A 15,674-nucleotide genomic window follows, 5' to 3' on the forward strand; every position below is an offset into this window, starting at 1 on the left:
CACCTGCATATCCTACAAATCATTTTGAAAACCCTGTTCTAGGATTCAAGACAAAGTCATCCATCATTCAGGGCTTGGACTGGCATACGCTTCGCTGGGTTAGAAACTGGCTGGATAGCCGGGCCCAGAGAGTTGTGGTGAATGGAGTCAAATCTGGTTGGAGGCCGGTCACTAGTGGTGTCCCCCAGGGCTCGGTACTGGGGCCGGTCCTCTTTAATATCTTTATCGATGACGTGGATGAGGGCATCCAGTGCACCCTCAGTAAGTTTGCAGATGACACCAAGCTAAGTGCGTGTGTCGATCTGCTCGAGGGCAGGAAGGCTCTGCAGGAGGACCTGGATAGGCTGGAGCGATGGGCTGAGGTCAACTGTATGAAGTTCAACAAGGCCAAGTGCCGGGTCCTGCACCTGGGGCGCAACAACCCCAAGCAGAGCTACAGGCTGGGAGATGAATGGTTGGAAAGCTGCCTGGCCGAGAAGGACCTGGGAGTATTGGTGGATAGTCAGCTGAATATGAGCCAGCAGTGTGCCCAGGTGGCCAAGAAGGCCAACAGCATCCTGGCTTGTATAAGCAGCAGTGTGGCCAGCAGGTCTAGGGAAGTGATTGTGCCCCTGTACTCGGCTCTGGTGAGGCCGCACCTTGAGTACTGTGTCCAGTTTTGGGCCCCTCGCTACAGGAAGGACATGGACGTGCTCGAGCGAGTCCAGAGAAGGGCGACCAAGCTGGTGAGGGGTCTGGAGAACAAGTCTTACGAGGAGCGGCTGAGGGAGCTGGGCTTGTTCAGCCTGGAGAAGAGGAGGCTCAGGGGCGACCTTATCGCTCTCTACAGTTACCTTAAAGGAGGCTGTAAAGAGGTGGGGGTTGGTCTGTTCTCCCACGTGCCTGGTGACAGGACGAGGGGGAATGGGCGAAAGTTGCGACAGGGGAGTTTTAGGTTGGATGTTAGGAAGTACTTCTTTACCGAAAGGGTTATTAAGCATTGGAACGGGCTGCCCAGGGAGGTGGTGGAGTCACCATCCCTGGAGGTCTTTAAAAGACGTTTAGATGTAGAGCTTAGCGATATGGTTTAGTGGAGTACTTAGTGTTAGGTCGGAGGTTGGACTCGATGATCTTGAGGTCTCTTCCAACCTAGAAATCTGTGATACTGTGATCTTCATTCTGCTCATTTCAGCTTAAGTCTCCTATACCCAAAGTAACTAACACCCCTAAACTACCTGGACATTGACTCTTCTAAAGCATGTATCTTCCCATTGTTTTTGTTACAATTCTGTTAGCTATGCAAAATGAAATAACCAAATATTCGAAGTGATGATAGAATTCAAGTCCACCTGGTTTGATCTGCCTTGTTATTACCCTGATTACCCAAAAGTCATTTTGTTTTATAACCATCAAGGACTGTAGAACAGAAACACTGAACAGGAGAATCTAATTGACAGTTACATGGTCAGATGACTACTGGGCTACTTGCTATCCTGGAAAAATATTTATATACATATACATTTTTCCTTAAACAACTTAATAAGATACTAAAGCAGCAAAAAAAAAATATTTAAATGCCAGAAATATCAAATCTGGGCAGAGATTACAAAGCCTTTTAGTATTTCTCACCTCACTACTTCCAAAAAATTTGACAAGTTAACATAACTACTTTCTTTTTTTAAAGTGCATATTTTACTAGAAAATCTAACAACGTACTGCAAACACACCCAATATTTACCCTACATTTCTAACTTTTCTAAAAAATGTATTTAGAGAATTTTCAAAGAGTCTTAGTTTCATCTTTGTATAGATATTCAAGATACACAATCACTGAGTAAAAAACATATTCCTTTATTTCTATGTAGGTATTACTAATTTGCAGCTTTCCATATCCAGTTACCCTCCCCCCAACAAACTCCTGAAAATTATTTCACATTCTTTTCCCATGGAAAATATTGTACTTCTTAAAGTCCTTATAAAAGCCATACAATGTATTTAGTTGCACATGACATGATTTTATTGAACCAAGGGATTAATATATCAGCAGATGGATGCTTGCTACTTACATCCATTCCAAATAAAATGCTCCTGTTTCACTCTGAGCACGTAGCTTGGCTTGTTGATATACCTCTGATGTCTCTGGTTGACAAAGACCCAGCTGTATAATGTCAGGAAATGGCTGTCGTCCAAGAAGGTGCCCATTTAAAGACAGAAATTCCTGGAAATTCTCACGTACTATGCTATCCTACGTACAGAGCAAGAACAGATAATATTTGGTAACACAGAAAGTGGATACATTTTCTAGATGCCCTTTGCTTTTTTTAATTTCCTATACAGGTTATATTCTTACAGAAACTTTTAGTTCTTAGTTCTATTAGCAAGTACATATGATAGACTGAAATATTTCATTATCCTATTCAGAAAAGCATATTATCCTTATTTTTCAAGTAAGTTTAACTTCACACTGCCTTTATGTTTCACTTTTTAAAGTTTTCTACATAACTCCCATAAATACATAAATAACATGCAGTTAAAGATAGAAAATCATATTTTGAACAGACTGATCATTTACCTTTTACATACCTTTTGATCCAGGACTGAACTATATTCCACATATTCATGAATCAGATGAGCAGGCCCTACCAATTCTGTTTTAGCTTTAATCCAATCTAGAGAAAACATAAGCTCACGGAGTTCCTGCAAGAAATACAAATTAAAGTTCACAGCATGAGTTCCAAGACTGCATCTACCTAAGAGGAAAAGGAAAAGCATAGGAAAACACAAGAGGTATTTAATATACAATTAACACCATTAATATACAATTAGCATTAACTGGAGTACAATTGACTCCAGTTAAAAAGTTATGTGATTTCCTGTTTCCTGCCTCTTACTTGATTGGCTATGAAAATTCTGGATATAGAAGACTAAGCCTGGTATTATAGGGAACCAAAGGATTGTACCTTGGTACAACTAATCAGAGAAGGAATGGGGAGGATGAAGCAAATCTTGACTTCTGTAGTACAGAAGACCTGGTTTAGGATACAACTCTGAAAAAAGCTTCTTCTAGTCCAGTCTAGCAAAGATCAATCTGCTAATAGTGATCTGTTGTTGTTGTTCACAAATGAAAAGTTTCAGTAAAATAAGAAGATGCTATAGTTGCATTGAATTTAAAAATGAGAGCGCTACCTCAAGAAAAACAGAAGCAAGAAGTATTAGAGAAACATACTTGCTGGGGTCAGAAAAAACTGCTTAGAGAAAACACTTCAAACTTGAAGTATATTACCAGTTTAAAAACAGTAAACACTGATTTAAATATTGCCTAACATTAAATGGCTCCCGAAGTCTGTCAATATAGAGAACAAACATTTACACAGAAATGAATATGACATAACGGGAAAAGCTAACAATAATTCTATAGAAAAAATTAACTCTCCACTAATCTAACTGAATCCTCTGAATAAATCAATTTTACTTTTATCATATAATGTAGTGAGCCTGGATTTTCAGAAAAGCTTAGAGAAGATTTCTTACCAAATCTTCCTCAAAAGGAAGAGAAAAAACACAAACTGTTATAAGAAATCTTCTCATGAACTGGTCGAAAAGACAAAAACACAAAGGGTAGAAATAAAGTAGTTTTCATCGTAATAGACAATGATTATCAGTGGACACCCTAAAGAACCTTATGTTCAGTGCAGTTTTGTGCATATCTGCACAAAAGCCTGGGAGCAGAGAGGTTTGAGAGGGAAGAAGTGGCCTGGATGGGAAGGGCAGGTGTAAGGGAGAGAGGTGGGGGATCAAGAAGGGAAACAAAAACCCAGTCAGAACTCACCTTCTGCATGTTGGCACCAGCCATGTGATATGCTAGGAAGTTATACCAGTACATGCAATCCTCTTGAGATGGAATAGGCATGTTAAGCTTGTAGTATTTCTTGTACTGATTGACTATGTTTTTGTGTAGCTCCTGCAACGTGAATCAAAACACACCTTCAGCGAATACTATACCAAAGTACAGACTGATTTTAGTATTAAGGTTTTTATTATTGTTATTTCTCAAACTAAGATGTCAACAAATGAAATAAGAAAAAATTATCTTCAAAAACTGTACATTTAATTTACTGCTAAAGGCTTTCCCCAGAAACATTCTCTGGATATTAAAAATAGAAAATTTAGCTGATAACCTTCCTTCTTAGACTGAGAACAGCTATCAAGTCACTACATTAATCACGGATAGCCAACAATAAAAACGACCCTAACATATGTAGAACTAAAGCAAGTCTAGAAGTCATATGTAAATCTAAAGCAAGCAACTTGCCTTTTCTTCATATCTACTCTTCCTGCCCTCTCCTTCAAAACTGATAAATTTATTTGGCCCAACTTTTAGGACATTTCCCTGCAAGCACTGCCTTAAATTGAGAAAAGGAGTAAAAAGCATTTCTCAGTATTAAAGAAGAAATTTTCTATTCTGGTAGGGTCTTGATTTCTTTGGAATTACCAGTGGAACACTCCTTCTCCTGAGGGAAACATCTTTGACAGAGATACAGTGTGTATAGAATCTTCTCTCAGATTAGCCTGAATACAGGCTTGGCAACAAGTAAATAGAGAGCAGCCCTCCAGAGAAGGGCTTGGAGTACTCGTGTATGAAAAACTTGACATTTCATTGAAAACTTGACAATATGCTCTTGCAGCCCAGAAACCATATTCTGGGCTTCATCAAATGAAGTGTAGCTAGCAGGTCAAAGGAGGAGATTCTCCCCCCTCTACTCTGTTCTCATGAGACTCCACCTGGAGTGCTGTGCTCAGCTGTGGGGCTCCCAGCATAAGAAAGACATGGAGCTGTTAGAGTGGTCCAGAGAAGGACCATGAGGATGATCAGAGGGCTGGAGCACCTCTCCTATGAAGACACGCTGAGAAAGTTGGGGTCATTTAGCCTAGAAAAGAGAAGGCTCCAGGGAGACATTACAGCAGCCTTCCAGTATTTAAGGGGGTCTTCAGGACAGATGGGAAGCATTAAGTTCAACTGCAGTGTGGGTTTATTATATGAACCTGCTCTGGATACTATTTAACAAAGGAACATTTTCTGAATGCCCAACTTTGGGAGAGCAAGGTTAGCAGTAAGTAGATTAGCCAAAATTGTACCTGAAGCTGGTTGCGATTCTTCTCTGTAAGAAAGTCAAGCTGAAGATCATGTAAATAATAATGAAATGACTTCCCATTACGATCACAGAACAATAGTGATTTGTTAACAAATTCCTGCAGTATATCTTCGACTTCTTCGGTTTCCATATCCCAAAGAATACAGAGCACCTAGAAATGCACATTAAGACAGAAAAGATAATCAGAACTAATATCATAAAAGAACAGTTAACTGACAACAAAACACATGGTAAAAGTTATAGACATTTTACAAACTGTAGTAAGTTCAGTAAGTTACCAGTTCTTTCATACCAGACTATGCATATGACAGATAATACAAATTACCCCTTCATTTGTCCATTTGTGCTGACTTATGGTGGTCGTATCTTTTCTTAAGAGACGAATTTCGTAGGAGTTTTCAAGCCCTCAGAGAGCTCAATTATTAGTTAGTACAACTAACTAAAGAGCTATACATGCAGTGCACGTTAAACCAACATTATGAACAAGTTTACTCAGTTACAATTTTTTAGTTTCACTACTAACAATAAAAGTCACGATATAACAATGAATCCAATCTACCATTTATTATTATGTTGAATACAACAAGTTATACACAATTACAAATTTTATGACTAATTCATTGCTTCTAACTCACTAAAAATCACAGAATATCCCAAACTGAATGGGGTCCATGAGGACCACAGAGCAACACACACACACAAAACAACAACAAAAAAAGCCCACACTGCATTTCTGTTATTACCTTAGTAGGTACTTTAACATCTTTTGGAAGAATAGAGAGATCTTTATAGTAGTCTTTAAAATCATTATCCAGTTGCTCAACACTTATGGACATTGCTTCATCAAGGGCTTCATAATCATAAGACGAAGATTTTCTTATTCTTTTAAATTGCTTGTTCTGCAGCTGTTTGAGATAGTACTCCCAGCGACTGGGGAAGTCCCGTAATAATGCACCTATCAAGGATATCACAAGAGGAGAACCTGAGGGAAGAAAATTAAATTAATCTTAGAGGTTTTCAAGGAACAATTCAATAGTTTAGTGGTTGAATAAATCAGGTAATTTTCCCAATTTATCAGTAGAATTCTTGAGGTGTAGAGAACGAACAAAATGTTATCCATGTAGACATCTGCAAACCCACCAAATTATTCTCTTTTAAGTATACTGAAGAAAAATACACTGAAGAGAACTACTTGAAAAATCATCATGAGACTTTTGTTTAAAGAAACAGAAGACATCCAACAAACACCTGTGTTTTACTTAAGGGATACAGCATCAAGGAATGTTCTCTCCTCTTTCTCTAAGTCAAAACAGAAGAAAAAATCCATTGGTAAGTTAAAAAGTGGAGAGTATCATACCTTTGCATTCTCTTATAATGCAGTTAGCCTGTTCTGGCAGTTCTGATATTTTCATATTCACAAAAAGGGATAAAACCTCCAGTCCTTTCTCATGTGCAAGTCCACTTTCTACATGAATCTCATATTTATTGCCTAGACACAGAAAAATAGGGAAAAAACGTAAAGAATTTTTAAAGTGCTATGGAAATGAGTATTTTCTGATAAAAATCTGGAGCAAAAGATTTGGTTCATGATTGTATGCATAGTATTTTACATGCTTAGTACTAAGGATAGTAGAAAAATAGTATAAGTAAATAATCAAGTTTGCATTATGGACAAAGAATTAGATTTATAACCTAATAATTACAACTGCATTACGGGTATGTCATAGCAATGACTTCTTCATACTGTAATCAGTTTAATAGCAGCAGTGTCACACAGTGACAATTTATCCTGTTGAGAATCACTGCACTCTTCAATATAGATGTACAACTTTTAGGATAACATGTAACATGTATTTCATGTAAGAGCATAAGGTCTTATAGAACAGACTTCTAAAACTTTGTCACTTGTGCACAAGTTGACAGACACAAGTTCTATCAGATTCTTTTAAATGCTCACAAAATCAAACTGCATACATATTCATCCACAATTCGTACTGCAGGAGAAGACACTGTTCCTTACCAGACACAGCGTCTGTTACACTCCTGTCCCTGCTGGTGATAAGAACTTGACATTGATTATCAAATGCTTTTAATACCCAAGAATCCCAGATGTCATCCAGGACCAAAAGAGACCTAATACAAGAAAAAACATTGCAGATTTTAGATCAACTATTAGTAATAAGACACAGCATTTCATCTTAATAATGAAAGAACATTTTCAGAATTAATAACATACCACTTTATAATTTTCTTCCGCTAACGTAAGATATCTTAAAAGGGCATTAAACACTGCGCCAGAAAGCTGAATGTATCTCCAGAATGAAGTTTTTAGTATTTATTACTTTTACTTTTTTTTTTTTTAACCATTTTACCATTTTTTCCAATTTTTACCATTTATGGCTGCAATTGAAGTGCACTTGATAAAATTTTAAAGAATATTTCTATTACAAGATGTCAATAAAAGCAGAAATATTTACTCCATTTTTTAACAGAATTCTGCTTGACACAAGCTAGAGATAAACTTCTTGAGATAAACAATTTCAACTTCCTCTTAACTCAAAAATTTTCAGTTTTGTCCTTCTGTCTTCAGAAAGCTGTACGAGACTAATCTTCTTCTGAAGGAAGACGATGGGGCTCTTTTTATGTAACCATCATTTTATAGGGACCACATATTCATATCTTATACCTAGTCACATTTGTATGTTACTCATACAACCTCACAAGAATGATGTATAGCAGACTTCCTATACCTTCCTATATCTGACAGTGAAGTTAGTGAAAACTGTATTTAAAAAAGTCGGTTCCAAGAGAGAAAGAAGTCCAAAAGACTGGCTGGGAAAAAGATTTATAAAAAGAAATACCGATTACTTGCTTTGTGTGTTCTGTGGAGAAAAAATTACCAATCCTACTAAGTTTAAATGCACTGCCTTTTTCCTGCCCCTGCCCCAGGAATAGTTTTCAGCTACACTAGTCATTGATTACATTGTCCCATTCCCACTGAAATGGGCAAAACTTCCATATTTTACTTCTGCTAAATGATTCATAAATAAGCATTGATGGCAAAAGCATTTTATCCTTCATAAACAAGTGCATCTGCATTACATCATATTTTCAAAGTTGCATATGAATCTTGGCTACCCAAGTTTCATTTTCATACAATATCCCCATTAATTCTCCACATTTAACTTTTGGGTAAATCAAAGATTTTGCAAGAATACTATCATAGCCACAAATGACTAATTTTGTGGTACCTTCACACTTGAAAATATGCTGGGCAGCATGTATTACAGCCTGATCATATGCTTTTAAACAGTCTCAAAACTTCAAAGTTCTCCCAGCTTTTGGTTCCAGTGACTTTGTTGTCCAACCATACCAACAAATAGTCAACCCTAATTAGAACTATTTAAAAAGAAAAGGGAAAAAAAACAGACCCAACAAACAAGCAAACAAAAATACTGAAAACAAATGCAGGATATTTAATTCTGAACTTTATGACTTTAGGAAATTGAATCTATGATGTTCTTTAACCACAATATGACAATATACATAATGCTGTCTTGCTCAGAGAGTTTTCATTTGACTAGTATTTTACTCCCAAGAAGCAGACCACGTTTGCAATTTGAATTCGGAAAGAGATGAAGTATCTTTTTGTTACCAAAGAGATTTCTAGTGGAGACCAAGCTCATTCACAAGCCACAGAAAGCGAAGCTTGGTTTCCAGCACACTTGCACTGTATGAACCTCACACCCCGTAAGAAGCAGTCCCTCTACCTCCAAGCCCACTGTGACATCCCATCACCAACAACACACAATTTGTTCTTACAGCATTCTGACATATACCTAACTGGGCAGGATGCAGCACAGAGACTGTAACCTCTTCCCAGCTCAGAGAGGCTGTGAATGCCCCATCCCTGGAGGCGTTCAAGACCAAGTTAGATGAGGCCCTGAGCAACCTGATCTAGTGGGTGGTGTCGCTGCCCATGGCAGGGGGCTTGGAACTAAGTGATCTTTAAGGCCCCTTCCAACCCAAACCATTCTATGATTCTATGAATGCTATCTGGCCATTTAGCAAGAGAACAGATACGTTCCCTTGAACTCATTCTGTCCATCCCTTTTTTCCACTGTAGGCACCTACTTGGGTTTTTCTTCTTTATCCAACTGTCAATTTTCATAAACACACAGAATTTTCAAAGATATGAAGTTCCTACCTTCGGAGTCAACTTTGTCAATACGTTCCAAGTGTTTAGGATAGAGATGTAGAAGGGAAGGGAAACAGGACTAAAATGAACAGTATGGGCACATCAACATAGGTTCAAAATAACGAAAAGCAGTCAGACTAGAAAACCTTTATTTCTCATTCCTTTTCCTTGAGATGCAGGTATTCTCTGCAATATTCCTATCTAAGATATTATCTTGCATCAGCATTTCCAGGTCAGCAGCATCCTACATGAGATGTACAGCAGTCTGTAAGACACTTCCAAGGCTGGAACTGAAATTCCCTCGAATACAACGAAGTGCCTACTGTTTTCCAAAGCCAGCATTTTCTCTTCCCCTCAGTATCCTCAGCATAAAGGCTTTTTTGAAATAAGGTCTCTCTTAAATAAGTCACTTTGTGCACTACACACAATATAGCACAGCATAGCAGCCATGTTAGACCGTGGTGCTGGTTAGCTTTACAGCTGCCATGATGTTCACAATACCATAGAGTTGTATCTCCCAAGAAAATAACACACAGTTCCCACTTCTACTCAGAAGAGACTAATATTGCGCATGAACTAAAAATCCAAATTCTGCTTTAGTGAGGAGCTTTGTTTGTAAATGTTTTTTGGGTTTTTTTAATATTTTCTTTGCAAGAAAGACTTTTTTTCCTTACAAAAATGACTCTTCTAGTACATATCATCTGTAGAAGATCACAACATTGGAGTATTATTCCTAAGGTACCTCACTCAGGTGCAGGGTTTGTTTAGTTTACTACAGGTTTTCCCAGGGAGTAATGAAGTCCCCAACAAATAAAAACTATTGCTCAAACATGCAAAAAGCTGTGCAGTGGCCAAGACTCTGCTTGATCAAATCAAGTCAATTTTCTTGAAGCGTGAAAGCCTTCTTGGCCATGACTGATCATCTCATGAAAACTTGCTTTCACTTTAAAACTCTAAAGCAAACATTTTAAAAAGACTTTAACTGTTTTGGAAATGAAAGATTTTCTCCAGTAATATACACATGCTTTTACTGCTCTATGATCCCCAGACACCTGCAAAACACTGAAGCTGGAGCAATTCTTATTTCCAACTGCATCCATTCCCAACTTTCAGTATTCAATGACTCTTTTTTTTTTATGTGAAGGTGACTCCTGCATGGCTGGTTAACATTTGTTATTTTTTTTAAGCAGAAGCCTAGATATCCTGGTAAATACAATGATATCAAGACTACCCTTAAGTTACCCCATTAAAAAACATCTGAACAGGGAAAGAGTTTATGTATATTACATATCTGCTTCAAGCATCTGTTTATGCTTCAGCTTTTTACCCTTATTTCAGTCTTTAGAAATATAGAAAATTTTAATGGTAGTCCCTACATGAGAATTCCAGAAGCATTGTTAGCTTTAACTTGAATACCACTTCCTAATGATCTAGGACAAGACCGAATGGCCTCAAGCTGTATCAGGGGAGGTTCAAGTTGGAAATTAGGATAAATTTCTTCTCAAAAAGTACAGTCAGGCATTGGACCGGGTTTCCCAGGGAGGTGGTGGAATCCCCGTCCCTGGCGGTGCTTAAGGAAAGGTTGGACCTGGTGCTTAGGGACATGGTTTAGTAGGTGTTACTGGTGGTAGGGGACTGGTTGGACCAGATGATCTTGGAGGTCTTTTCCAACCTTAATGATTCTATGATTCTACAGTAAAACAGAAAAAGGGAAAGCAAAAAATGAAAGAGTTAGGATGTTCTCTTCTGTTGTTTTTTTTTTTTAGAAACAGAAACATGTAGACATAACACAGACACTTCAGATGATTAGACCAAAGTAACTGACCAAACTTTCAGAGTAAACGAATAATGTTTCATTTTACTGACATCACCTGGGATATTTGCGTAGCATCAGCAAACGAAGACGATCTTTAGCCTCCTCAATGTTAAGCGGTGGTCGCTGTGAAAGAGTAGAGTCATGTTCTAATCTACTACAGAGATTTTGTAGTTTTATAAGGAGCCCTGCTTTGTCCTGTTTTCCAACAGAGATCCAGTGAACTCCTCCTGGAAAATAATCTGACAGGAGCAGCAATGTTAATCATGCTTTACATTTAAAACTGGAAGTATTTATAGCAGAGTAGAACAGCAATCAATAATACAATTGAAAATATAAACTGCAAAGTCAATTGCAAGCAACCTTAAAACTCTACTGTTAACACAGAAGGTTGATTCTACAGGACTACTGGTTTTTCTTTTTGAAGGAACAGGCTCTGTAGGGCAAGTTTCCACAGAGAATTCACACTGCCACTGATGCTGCCCCTCCTCTCTACTTGCATTCCTGCCTGACCCTTGACAACCCCTTCTGCATCCAACCTTCCTGCTACTCTGACTCAGCATTCATTGTTTTCACCCTACAGAAAGAGGCTGGGATGTGAAATCATCACAAAACAGTGAGTAAGAAAGCATCTAGAAGAGTCAGCTGCAGCAGAGGATGCTGTATTCTCTATCCCTCCATTATGTTTTCTATTATCTCAGTTGCATTTTCTCCTCCAAGTGTCCTATGCAGAAAAAATACTAGTAGATTATTTCATTTATGATGCACTGACTGTAAGCTAACATAATGCTAGCATAATCGCACCACAAACATATGTCCTAATTAAAATCTGTGTTACAGTTTGAGCACGATTTTTTAAACTCACAAAGCATGGGTAAAAGTCTGACTCAACAAGCAGAGTCCAAAAGGAATAAAGACTAAAATGATTATTTTGCATTTTACACTGACAGAAATAACAATTTCAGGTTAATTAAGGGTGTATCTACTCTCATAAACCAAAGCAGATTCCAAGGTAAAAAGCTACTCAGAATCTTTTTCCATACATTAGTAAAATATTCAGTGGTCCTAGAGCACTATGAAAGCACTATGAGAGCACTATGGATATGAAAGCTATAACTTGCAAGCCAATATTTCAAAAACACCTATGGAATTTAGCAACGTAAATACTAAATTACTTTTAAGATGACATAAAAATACTTCATCATACACAGCCAATATGTGTATACTTGTAGCAATATATAAAAACAGAGATGTTTCTATAAAAGTACCTTCCAAGAGCTGGTGATCCCTTAAAGCTTCTGCTGTTAAAACAGTCTTTCCGCAGCCTGCCATTCCATAAACTGTGACCCAGCCTGGATCACTTCCCAAGCAGTACAGTTTCTGTTTAATAGCATCTACCAGTTTTGGCCGAGTGACAAACACAACCGGTCTTTGTGGTACTCCTCCTTCACAGAGAATTCTCTTAACTGAAGTTAAAAACAAGAAACATGAAAATGAAAAGCAATTTCTAAACATGACACCTCTTCAAAACAAAGCAAAACAGAAACAAAACAAAGAATTCTCTATCAATAACTAGTCACCTCTTTCCCCTAGCTTGTATCCCATACAAATGCTCTAAAAGCTATTGGACTAACAAGAGCAGATACTGAAAAAATATTGCTTGTTTGACATAAATTACTAAGTGGGTACCAGCCCCTCACCTACAGTAATGTCACAATTATTAACTATATTTTCTGCAAGCTAGACCTAGTTACATCAATCCCAGGAAGGGAAAAGATAATTAACAAAACCAATAGAAACTATGGCAAACAAACACGGGAACTCAACATTACTATTCCCAACAGTCAAGTCACTTTCTCAGCCAGAAGTTACTGTTCCAAGGATGCAGCAGAAAAGAAAATATGCTACGTAGGGCTTTTACTTTGCGGGTAACAGCACAGCATTGTGGTCCATGCCAGCCTTCCATTGATTGAAGCTAAGACAGCAGGACTTGTAATAGGGCCACTAAAGCATAACAGGAAAGTAAATGTGCACCTGATCTTAAGTAAAGTAAACTTAAGTAAAATGTTACAATTTAGGAAAAAAAAAAAAAACAGGAAGTTTCCAGTCTTTTAAAATACACATTACTAGATAAGAACATTTTCAAGATGACCTACAAAAGTCAACCATCCTCTCCTACTGTATTAAATATGTGAAATACAGGAATACTGATTACTGTGCTAGCAAAGCAAGTGAATGCACTTGTTGGTTACTCCTGCTTCATTGGAACAGGTATTATAGTCACTTGGCAAGGAATAAAAATACAACTTCTCTTTACTTTGAAGCACAGGGATCACTGTAGTTACACTTACCATAAGAAGTCATTCCATCCAGAGAACTCTTTCCATTACCAGAGGAGAAGACAGGAATGCCATCCTGAAGAAGTGCAGCAAGATCTCTGTACCCTTCATGAAGCAGTGCATTATAAAAGGATCTATATGAATTATTATCTTTTTCAAGAATAATGTTTATTAGCATAGCTGCTCGCTCCTTCTGTGTGTTCTAGAATAAATATTAAAACAGATGTTATACAAAACTGGGAGACTTCAGAAATCATCTAATCTATCACTGTCAATTATAGACCACGATTTTAGTTACAGAAACAGGCTACAATTGGAGCAAGCCCTCAACTCAACGTTATGAATTGCAATAAAGACTGCAAGCTAAGCATACGATTAAGAATTTGCTGAATCCAGTAATAATAGGCAGAAATAATTATTTTTAAAAAGGACAATAAAACACGTAAGCAGCCAAGGGAGATAAAAATCAGTGAGAGATGATTCTACCTGCTGTTTCACTTTCTCTTCCTCCTGTAACGTTAGTACTTGGTCAGCTACCATATGATCCATAATATAAGAGGTCTTGATGTCTCTCTCCAGTGCTTGACGATTCATGAGTAAATAATTTCTACTTTTCACATCCATGTTTCTTCAGTGTGGGGAAAAAAAAAAGAAAAAAATAAAAGTCAAGCTGGAAACAGAACATAACTTACAAGTACAATGAAAACAGTTTTAAGTTATCTTAAGAATTTTTATATTAAAGTCAGAAAAAGTAGCAGAGTAGCTGCATTAGTGGAAAACAGACTGAATCTTCAGGTAAGCTGCTATTACAAACTGCAGAAACTTAATTGATATTCACTTCTGTTCTGATAAAAATGACTTTCATACTACTGTTGCGTAAGTTTAGTTATACTGTTTGAGACCTACTTGTCCAGCTTGGCTGGACAGCACAACAGCATCAAGGAAGTACTACAAGGGAAATTTAATATCATTCCTCTTCAACAGAGTAAAAGGGTACATTAAATATTTACATTTTAATAGTTCACAAGCTACTGTGAATATGAATAATAGTCTTCAGTTATTACGTAGATACCAGATGCTATTATTTTAAATCAAAACATCCAGCTGAACATTACCAAAATTAATTTACTACAGTCTGATACAGTGTTCAGTTTTGGGCCCCTCACTATAAGGGCATCCAGGTGCTGGAGCATGTCCAAAGGGCAATGAAGCTTGTGGAGGGCCCGGAGAACAAGTCTTATGAGAAGCGGCTGAGGGAGCTGGGGTTGTTTAGCCCGGAGGAAAGGAAGCACTCAGGGCAGACTTCATTATGCTCTACAACCACCTTAAAGGAGGCAAGGTAGGAATCAGGCTCTTCTCCCATTCACCAAGTGACAAGAAAAGATGAAACAGCCTTAAATTTTGCCAGGAGAGGTTTAAGGTTGAATATTAGGTAAAATTTCTGCACTGAAAGGGATGTGCTGCATTGGAACAGGCTGCCAGGGAAGTGGTTGAATCACCATCTGTGGAGGTCAACAGTTGTGTAGATGTAGAGCTTAGGGACGTGGTTTAATGGTTGACTTGGCAGTGATAGGTTAATGATTGGACCAGATGATCTTAGAGGCCTTTTCTAACCTAAATGATCCTATGATTTTCCACAATTGCTCCACTTGGAGGCATATAAACCAGGTATAAACATAAATACATATATAAAGACTTCATGTAAACATATAAAGACTATACATATAAAGACTTCAGTCTTTAACAATTAATGAGACTCATAGAAGACTACTTGCATTCACTGTGAGAATGGAAGTTTCCAATAATAATAAAAAAAACCAGATACGTACTGATAATTTTGGGGGTGACGACCCACAAACATGAACTGAAGTCCTTTACCACATTTCTGTCACTTTATGTTTATGAAAGCTTGCAGAACTAAAGATTCATGGCCTGTGAAAGCTCACATACTTGTTAAGTGTATCTGTGTATCATCTCCTCACGCTACATACCTCAAAATTTTGAAGTCCTTGGATCGTGCAATGGGGACACGAGGACTCCTCTTGCAGTTGGCAGCACTGGGCTGAACTACAACACAAAACAAACCCTCACAGTTTCCCACAAGATCAACCCAACGTCCTCCAGGTCCAGGACTCCCCACAGGTGCACTGCGATACCATGGACACACGACGGAGCACCCAACACTGCCAAAG

General features: G+C 37.9%; 1 protein-coding gene across 1 annotated transcript in view; it reads right to left on the reverse strand.

Annotated features, from left to right (window-relative positions):
- Nucleotides 1–15,674, reverse strand: part of APAF1 (apoptotic peptidase activating factor 1) — a 37,975-nt gene that overhangs the window by 21,767 nt on the left and 534 nt on the right. The window contains exons 2-13 of the mRNA XM_083851312.1: nucleotides 15,474–15,549; nucleotides 13,969–14,110; nucleotides 13,495–13,684; nucleotides 12,412–12,609; nucleotides 11,202–11,385; nucleotides 7,153–7,265; nucleotides 6,490–6,621; nucleotides 5,876–6,114; nucleotides 5,116–5,283; nucleotides 3,809–3,940; nucleotides 2,563–2,676; nucleotides 2,046–2,224 (exon numbers count right to left, since the gene is read on the reverse strand). Coding sequence (XP_083707438.1) covers nucleotides 2,046–2,224; nucleotides 2,563–2,676; nucleotides 3,809–3,940; nucleotides 5,116–5,283; nucleotides 5,876–6,114; nucleotides 6,490–6,621; nucleotides 7,153–7,265; nucleotides 11,202–11,385; nucleotides 12,412–12,609; nucleotides 13,495–13,684; nucleotides 13,969–14,106 — 1,787 coding nt within the window. The 5' untranslated portion in view covers nucleotides 14,107–14,110; nucleotides 15,474–15,549. The remainder of the gene's footprint in view (nucleotides 1–2,045; nucleotides 2,225–2,562; nucleotides 2,677–3,808; nucleotides 3,941–5,115; nucleotides 5,284–5,875; nucleotides 6,115–6,489; nucleotides 6,622–7,152; nucleotides 7,266–11,201; nucleotides 11,386–12,411; nucleotides 12,610–13,494; nucleotides 13,685–13,968; nucleotides 14,111–15,473; nucleotides 15,550–15,674) is intronic.

Source organism: Anser anser (genome assembly GCF_964211835.1).
Source record: "Anser anser genome assembly, chromosome: 1".
Classification (NCBI taxonomy): domain Eukaryota; kingdom Metazoa; phylum Chordata; class Aves; order Anseriformes; family Anatidae; genus Anser; species Anser anser.